The sequence below is a fragment of the Caloenas nicobarica genome, chromosome 3 (assembly GCF_036013445.1).
Source record: "Caloenas nicobarica isolate bCalNic1 chromosome 3, bCalNic1.hap1, whole genome shotgun sequence".
NCBI classification, from domain to species: Eukaryota; Metazoa; Chordata; class Aves; order Columbiformes; family Columbidae; genus Caloenas; species Caloenas nicobarica.
In genome coordinates this window covers 110,225,375-110,234,717 of record NC_088247.1, presented here as the reverse complement: position 1 = coordinate 110,234,717, position 9,343 = coordinate 110,225,375, and the positions used below count along the sequence as shown (strand labels likewise).

Below are 9,343 nucleotides of genomic sequence, written 5' to 3'. Positions count from 1 at the left end.
ATACTCAGCTCTCTCCTACGCTCTGGTGCACACTGGAACCTGCAGATCTTCCCATTCCTCTGGAAAATATTGGGGCTCACGCACCTACAGCACCAAGCTTTGCTCTCACCCATCAGTGGCTCCCACTAGAAGAGGCAAGCAGGAGCAGCTGCTCTGCAAACAACTCCTCCAGAGCGACCAGCTCACAGCAGAGACGAATCCCAGAGAAGTGCTCACAGCTTTCTGTGGTTCCCCTTCCCAAAACCCACTTTGCAGAGAGGTAGAGAGATCTGAATTTGTGCTAAGCCAGCCCCGGTATCTCACCCACTCTGGAGACCAAAGGGGTTTTCAGAAGAGCTGCCCAGTACAGGTGCCTGTTACCAATCTCTCTTGCTCCTGGGAGCATGTCACACTGTGCCCCAAAGCCCCAAGCCCCAGCAGCGCCCAAACCAGAGGAGACCCCGGTTTGCTGTGCTGTTACCGCAGTATTCGAGGTAGCTCTGGACTCCTGTAGATGTACTTGTGTCGATAGCCGAGGTCTGTGTGGAACGGAACAAACTGCACCTTGTAGTCTCGGAAACTTTGTGATGTCGCAGCAATGTTGTAAAGCTGAGTCCAAGGAGAGGCAGGTGAGGAACATGTGTCACTCCAAACCAGCTACCCCTGCCAAACCAGCACTCCCTTCAGGGGTGGGCTATGGGCCCTGGCTTGACCAGCTTTGCTACCTCTAGCTCTGTTTCACTATTGATTTGATATTGCCGGCACCAAAGAACTTACAGTCCCTTCAGGCTATTCATTTCTACATATACCTTCCCATTGCTGACTTTTTGCCTGGCTGAGATGATGTTCTATCCATACCAGTTCCACCCACCCGATTAGTTTGCAGAGCCACACATGTACCTTCTTTCCTAGATGAAATGGCACCACTGGGTCATCCTCAGCATGAAGGATGAGCAGGGAGCAGGAAATGTATTTCACACTGTAAAAGATAAAACAATGTCACAAAGGCTCAGAGAAATGCTATCAGTCTCTAAAACCACCACACTTGGATTTTCATGGAAACTGCAATGACAAACATGTCCTCTGGGTCATTAACTGCAGTTCAGATCTTGAAAACACTATTATCTGGGCACCATTCTTTTGATGTATAGAAAATTTACTAGTGAAATAGGCACCCTTGTAAAAGCTATTTGCTGCTTAGACCAGGGAAAAGTGGTTCACCCCACTGCAAAACATCATCCCTTAAGGTCTGGTTTGGTTTTAGTACTGGAAAGCAAACTCACAAATCCTCAGGCTCTCTATAATGAAAGGCTCAGTGAAAAGAAACAATTACAGGCAGGGTGGCTTATGCAAATGCACAGCAGAGAAATCTTCCCAAACCTTCAATGTGCCAATGCTGCTGTTTAATACGTAACACACTTGAAAAGCATAAAATCATATGGACCAAATTAGCACATCCCCGAGTAGTCTCTGTGCTCTCTGTGGCATCTGTCCTTATTAAGAACAATTGAAAAAGAGCAAGCTCCATGGTGCAAAGCCATGTTGCACTCACGGCTGCAAGAGTAACTGAAATACCTTCAGCAAGTATAATGCTTCAACAAAAGAAAAAAAGAAAGCAGAGTGTGCAGTCTGATGTCTATCCTACTTGATGGTTGCCATGGCTCATTGTGGCCACACCCGAAATCCCAGTAAAAAGGGAACTCACTTCTCATCATTTGCAAATTTAATTCCACTTGTCGTGATGGGGTCAAGGAAGAACCAGTCAAACCCAGGGAAGTATCTGTATATCTGAGAGGAAAAATTTGCATTAGTTGCAGTTATACAAACAGCAGTAATGGGGCAGGCCACTGCCATCCCAGTAACATTCCTTGGCTGCTGGCTGGGCTCTCTGCAGTGAGATGGTCCATGTTTCCACCAGCATTATTTTTCCTCTCCTGTTTCAGGCCCACCTTACCAGCCCCCTCCAGAGCAGGCTCTCTGGGGGCTTCTGTGGTCAAGGTCTCTAGGTATCATGCTGCTGCTGGCAACAATCTTCCTGGAAGAGAGCTTTATCCCAGGGCATCTCACCAGCCCACCACATCTAACACCTGGTCTGGGTGTCTGCTCATTGCAGAGTCAACTCACAACCATGCCAGATGGAAGAGCTGGCCACACCAGAGTGAACTCACCAGGGAAACCATGCAAGCGCAAACAGGCCACATGGACAGGGCAGTGACCAAGAGAAGCCCAGCTTTGCCATCACTTTGCTCACAGCCCTCAAAATAGCCTCCTGCATCAGAGGAGCTACAACACAACAGGCTGTCCGCTGCTGAGAGCAGAGTCTGTCTTCCCATCGCTACATTTACTGCCCTTTCTGATCCCAGTTTCTGCTTTCTTTAAGCAGGCTCCCCCCATGGCTCTGGTACTACTCAGTCTTCTCTGCTGCCTTAAGTGCACCTCTCTACCCCTGACACCTTGAAATATCACTGCTGCCCCATAGGTCATGAAATTAGCTCAGATAAATCACTTCTGAAGGTTAATTATAGGCCACGAGCATGAGAGTCACTGTATACTTGCCACAGAAAAGGGGTGACTTCGCGCCTCCTCCCGTATGTTGGTGAATGGAGATTCCAGTATCAGGGCATCCGGAGGTGTTTCTGAAAAGCCAAAGGTAATGTGCTGAAATGCAGGGGTGCAGATAGCCAGCAAAGTCAGGGTCTGCCATGAGAGCAGCTGCCACCGTCATGCACCAACGACAGCCTTGTCGCAATCGCAAATACATGCAGAAGTCTGGGATGCCAGTGGGGGGCTGGGTGGGAAGAGCATCCACCCACCAGACTTACCTCTTTCACAAAGGCGCCTCACTAGATTTGTTGCAACCCTAGAAAGAAGAACAATGAGTATTTAATCTGGCGCAGACCTTCTGTAAAGCACGATGTTCTAGTGGTAGCAGGCGACAGAGGTACAACTCAACTGCCATAACGTCAACCCCTCACACTATCTGAGATCTGGGTAGCCAGCCCACAACGACTTGTGTTCCCACAGGTCTCCCATACCAAACTGTCTCAAATGGTACCAAATGTCTGCATTTAAGCAAGTCCAAGGAAGCAGCATACCATGTAGCCACTTGGAAGGACCTCCTGTAAGGTGGGTCTCAGGCTCCAAGCATATCTGCAGCTGTGTGACAGTCTCTTATCCCCAGAACACCAAGACTGAGCAAGAAAGAGGGGAACAAGCAGATGGGTGCTGTATTCCAGCCAGCTGGAGAGCAGGGTCTCAGGGTGACACTGCAAGGAGTTTCCATAGCTGGGTCAGAAAGCAGCAAGGTCTCCCCCATGCATCTCCCTAATGGGACAGGGATTGTTGGGTTGGTGCAAAAATAACTGCAGTTTTGGACTGTGAATTTTAAATCATTATAACTAGGCTCAAACACATCTTTATTAATCAAAATAGGAACCATTAGAATCAACACATTTTTGCCAACAAGAAATGTTTATTTCTATAGGGTAAAAATCCATGCTTCGGGATTTGCCAAACTCTTGGAAAGCATTTTCTGCATCCTGCTGGTTGTGGAAGCATTCTCCCTGCAAAACGTTGTCAAGATGCTTGAAGAAGTGGTAGTCAGTTGGCAAGAGGTCAGGTGAATATGGTGGATGAGGCAAAACTTTGTAGCCCAATTCGTTCAACTTTTGAAGTGTTGGTCGTGCAACATGCGGTCAGGCCTTGTTGTGGAGAAGAATTAGGCCCTTTCTGTTGACCAATGCCGGCTGCAGCCGTTGCAGTTTTTGGTGCATCTTATTGATTTGCTGAGCATGCTTCTCAGATGTAACGGTTTCACCAGGATTCAGAAAGCTGTAGTGGATCAGACTGGCAGCAGAGCACCAAACAGTGACCGTGACCGTGACCTTCTTCTGGTGCAAGTTTGGCTTTGGGAAGTGCTTGGGAGGTTCTTCACACTCCAATCACTGAGCTGGTCATCACTGGTTGTCATATAGAATCCGCTTTTCACTGCATGTCACAATCTGATCAATAAATGGTTTGTTGTTGTTGCATACAATAAGAGAAGATAACCCTTTCAAAACAATGATTTTTTTTTTGATTCTCGGTCAGCTCACGAAGCACCCACTTATTGAGCTTTTCCACCTTTCCAAGTTGCATCAAATGCCAAATGACTGTAGAATGGTCGACACTGAGTTCTTCAGCAACTTCTCGTGTAGTTGTAAGAGTATCAGCTTCAATGATTACTCTCAACTGGTCAACTTCTGACGGCCGGCCACTATGCTCTTCATCTTCAAGGCTCTCATCTCCTTTGCAAAACTTCTTGAACCACCACTGCACTGTCCATTCATTAGCAGTTCCTGGGCCAAATGCATTGTTGATGTTGCGAGTTGTCTCTGCTGCTTTACAAACCATTTTGAACTCAAATAAGAAAATAGCTCAAATTTGCTTTTTGTCTAACATGATTTCCATAGTCTAAAATAAATATAAAATAAACAGCAAGTAATAAGTCAGTAACAAAAAAACAAAGCCAGAAAAGCACAATAAAATGATGTATTACATAACCACATTTATTTAAGAATATACTGCAATATCAAATGGCAAATTTCAACAGTGCAAAAACCGCAATTGCTTTTGCACCAACATAGTATTTCCAAAGTTGCTGAATACCCCAAACATAGCATATTTCAAAACCTCAAACTCCAGGCTGGCTACAGTCACCAGGGAACTCAGCTGGGGACCACAGTGTCAGGCCACTTGGACTGCAGTGCATTGGGAAATGTCATGAACACGCTCTGACCCAGAAAGAGATCCTGAACAGGGTAAAAATTTAGAGGAAGAGCGACAGGAAAAGCCTTTGCCTTCTCTCAAATGAAACAGGATGTTTAGTATCACAGCAATGAAGACACACTATCCTGAAGCATGTCTCTATCCCAGCAACACATTTATTAGACAGAAAGATAAGCTGTTGTGGTCTCAAACAGTTTAATCTGCACACAGCTCAATTCAAAAGTCATTCTTGCATCTGCCCTCTGCTCCGCTGCAAATCAAGGGGGTAAGAGCAAATGCTGCCAGCTGGACATGAAGCACCTCCAGACAGCAATGGAAAGGGAGGAAGTGAGAAAGGAAAGCTAAAAACATGCAGGCAAAGGCACTTGACACTTCAAACTTCCCTGTGCCAGGCATGATCATGTAAATTTCATTGATGGCCAGCAGTGCAGTCATGTGGGCATCTGCTGAGTACTGATTACACATAGCATGTTTGCCAGGACAGGAGGAAAATGTTTTGTAAGAGCAAATGTTTTGTAAGCTGCACGTGCAGCTGGTCTGAGATAATCTTTTCAGAGTATCAGAGAAGCCTGATTTGCTCTGAGGGACATACAGACACAGGCTCGCCACAGGACAAGAACAGTGCAGTCCCACTTTCTCTCCCCTTGGTCAATCTGCATTATATTAGTGTAACCCTCTGAGTAATGAAGGTTGAACATCAATTCCTGCAAAGTCATTCACTGTAGTCCTTCTCACTCTACAGAGTGCAAAGGGAAAGCTATTCTGCAGCAATTACACCACAGACTCCAAGCCAAGCCAGCCTGGGGATAACAGCAAACAGCACCTTCATCTGACGTGTTTAATGTTTTTCAGAAGCTGCTAAATCCCACTTAGATTAGATGCTTACCCTGTGCCCAAGGAATGTCCCCAGATATAGACAGGGTTGTCTCCACTTCTTGCTTTTATCCAGTCAAAGACATGAAGGGCGTCATACGTCATTCCCCTCTCTGACGGGCTGCCTATCGAATCGCCCCAGCCTGGAACACAGAGAGTCCTTGTGAGAATCACACAAACTGGTCAGCAAAGCCAGCCAGCTCTCCCCACTCAGCCCATCTGCAACTGCAAAGGGACCTGGGACAGAGACAGTTTCTGTTTATTTCACTGTGCACCTCTACAATTTGGGGCTGAAAGCCCTGATTGATCCACAGTCATTTAAAGAAGGTAACTGCTGGCTACCAAAGGGTTTTTGTGGATTTAGTCAACAAAAACAAAAGCAGGATCTCCAACAGTGTCACACTGTGTTCCTGCACCTACCCATCTGCAACATCGCAGCTCCCCAATCTTACCTGCTTTTGCATGCGTGTAACCAATTTGTAAGCAGAGTCTCTAACAGCATAAGAACCGGATGCTTAGAGTCAAAAAACAAGCACGTTTCACAAAGCCATTGCAATATCAGTTTGTGCATGCTGTTTCATCAATGCCCTCAAGCATTTTTCCACCCTCCTGATTGTTTTGGCTCTATCACTATTGCAGCAAGTCTACACATCTTATGTTAAGCAGCAACCCACATCCATTCTGATACCTAATACTGGCAGCTGCTTCTCTAGCCGCTTAAGTCTGAAAAACAGGGCAAGCTCCTACAAATAAACCTCTCCCAGATGTCTTCTGGATAAAGATGCAACAGATTAATTTCTTTCTTGTATCTCCAGTGGCATTACACTGCAGCTATGGCTTAAATACTAAGAAGGGGGGGAAAAAAAAGAGCAGCAAATGCTTGACTACTCGTGGCACAGAGCTGCCAAATGGTCATGGCTTCTGCCAAGGACGTTACCAGTTGTTTGCAAATCATTTGCTCTATATCTTGTCTCACCTATCAATCAGCTTTTAAAAAGAAGTGCAAGTTCAGTTCCCTGTGTGACCTCAGGAAAGTCAATTAGATAATATACAAAAGACTATATCTAGGCAAGGTTACTAGCTTCCATATAGGCACCTGGAGGATGCCATAAACTGGACGCTGTGACAGCATATGTGTCCGGGTCACCCTCTGCTCCTTAGTTCCCAAATCAACAAACCCTGTGCATAAGGACAGACAGGAGCCAGAGTCCACCGAGCTGGACATCAAGGAAGCAGTGCTACAAAGGAAGGCACTGGAAAGAAGTTTCTGGAAGTTCTTTGGATACCCAAAAGGAAAAAAAGCAGCAATAACAAAATCTAATTAGCTGGTAGCAAGCATTTATAAAACAACAGCTCCCCATTTGGATCAAAAAAAAATGAGCAACTTCTTTGTTGCTTCTACAGAAAGAGACATCAAAAAGTGTTTCATAGTAAAAGAAGCCCACCTACCTCGATAATCAAATGTGACCACATGGTACCCAAGGGAGCTGAGAACCTGGCAGGGAGAGAAACATGCAGAAACCCATCACAGAGACTATACAGTAGCCACGCTCTTGCCTCAGGTCAAGGCGTAGGGATCTAGTGTATAACATTATCAGCCTAACACAGTAAAGTCATTAATGACAGCTTTTTGGTGTAGCAGGCACAAGGCCTTTCAAACACTGATCATCTCAGCTCACTGGCTTTACTCCATTTGTTTCCTGGGCTTTATATCAGGCTATTTTAGATGTTCATTCTCCCTTTAACAGCTTTGCCTTCAAGATCCACAAACATCCTATGGGTGTTTCCCCTACAAATACTTTCAGGTTTTCCAGTGAAACAGCACAACTGCTTCATTTATATTATTCAAATTGGCATTAATGTTAGCATAACATATAGGAGCCCATTTCAGGTTTAAGGCTTAAATGTATACATCCAAAACATGCAATTACCTTATCACAAAGGTTTATGTTACAGTCAATGGTAACCCTAACAAAATCTGTTCAAAGAAAGTAAAAATAATAATCTCTTATGTAAAACAAACACTTTATTTCTAGTGTAACTGAAATCTTAACAGCCTGTTACTAGTCCGGATCTCATTAGTACAGGGAAAAAAAAAAAAAAAAAGAGAAAAACAGAACAACATAGAAAAGAGGGGTGTTCAGGTAAGCTGGCAATTCAGCTCCTATGATGGTGACTGTTTCTCTCACTTCCCTCTAGGATCCATTTGGGCTAATTTTCATACATTTTGGACATGTATTGGATGATTCTTTCTAGTCAGTGGCCTGTGATTCCATGTTACATCCAAATTACTTTATGGGAGTGTGTTCAACATACATTGGAAACGTTCTCTTTGTTCTCTCCAAACAGATTTTTGCCTAGCTCCCAGATTTACATCTCTGTAGCTGAGCACTGCACTGCATTCACTCTCTTCATCCAGGTCATTGATGAACAGGTTGAACAGGACTCAACCTAATACTGACCCCTGGGGAACCCCACTAACTACAGGCCTCCAAACAGACTCTGCACTGTTGATCACAACCCTCTGAGCTCTGCCACCCAGCCAGTTCACGATCCATCCCACCGTGCATTCATCCAGCCTGCACTTCTGAGCTTGCCTATGAGGAGGTTGTGAGAGACTGTGTCAAAAGCCTTGCTGAAGTCAAGGTAGACAACATCCACTGCTTTATCTACCCAGCCAGTCATACCATCATCGAAGGCTATCAGCTTGGTCAAAAGGATTTCCCTTTGGTGAACCCATGCTGACTACTCCTGATAACCTTCTTTTCCTCTACATGTTTGGAGAGATGTCCAGAATGAGCTGTTCTATCACCTCTCCAGGGAGGGAGGTGAGGCTGACTGGCCTATAGTTTCCCAGGTCATCCTTCCTGTCCTTTTTGAAGAGTGCAGTGACGTTGGCTTTCCTCCACTCCTCAGGCACCTATCCTGTTCTCCAAGACCTTTAAAAGATGGAGAGCAGCTTAGCAATAACATCTGCCAACTCTCTCTCAGCACTCATGGGTGCATCCCATCAGGGCCCATGGATCTGTGGATGTCCAGTTTGTCTAAATGATCTCTAACCTGATCCTCCTCAACCAAGGGAAAGTCTTCCTTTTGCCAGACTTTCTCTCCTATCTCTAGGGTCTGTGATTCCTGAGGGCCAGTTTTAGCACTAAAGACAGAAGTGAAGAAGGCATTCAGTAACTCTGCCTTATCCATACCATCCGTCACCAGGGCACCATCCTCATTCAGCAGCAGACCTACATTTTCCCTAAACTTAATGTTGCTGCTGATATACTTGAAGAAACCCTTCTTGTTGTCTTCGACATCCCTGGCCAGATTTACTTCCAAGTGGAGCTTGGCTTTTCTCACTGCATCCCTGTGTACTCTAACAGCCTCCTTGTATTCCTCCCAGGTGGTCTCTTTTTCCACATTACACAAACATCCTTCTTCCACCTGAGTTTTGACTGGAGCTCCTCACTTATCCATGCTAGCCTCTTACTCCCATTACTTGATTTCTTTCTCATAGCAATGCATCAGTCTTGGGCTTGGAGGAAGTGGCTTGAATATTACCCAGCTCTCTTGGACCCCCCTACCTTCTAGAGCCTTATCTCACAGGATTCTTCCAAGCAGGACCTTGACGAGGCCAAAGTTCACCCTGCTGAAGTCCATTGTTTTAGTCTTACTTATTGTCCTGCTTCCTCCACACAGGATCCCAAACTCCACCATCTTGTGGTTGCAGCAG

At 45.4% G+C, this 9,343-nt stretch overlaps 1 protein-coding gene across 1 annotated transcript in view; it reads right to left on the bottom strand.

The window, feature by feature from the left end:
• The window catches only part of ABHD12 (abhydrolase domain containing 12, lysophospholipase), a 46,541-nt gene that overhangs the window by 3,324 nt on the left and 33,874 nt on the right, over positions 1-9,343 (bottom strand). Inside the window, exons 6-12 of the mRNA XM_065630382.1 lie at positions 7,069-7,114; positions 5,633-5,762; positions 2,802-2,839; positions 2,536-2,615; positions 1,685-1,767; positions 880-958; positions 461-588 (exon numbers count right to left, since the gene is read on the bottom strand). Coding sequence (XP_065486454.1) covers positions 461-588; positions 880-958; positions 1,685-1,767; positions 2,536-2,615; positions 2,802-2,839; positions 5,633-5,762; positions 7,069-7,114 — 584 coding nt within the window. The remainder of the gene's footprint in view (positions 1-460; positions 589-879; positions 959-1,684; positions 1,768-2,535; positions 2,616-2,801; positions 2,840-5,632; positions 5,763-7,068; positions 7,115-9,343) is intronic.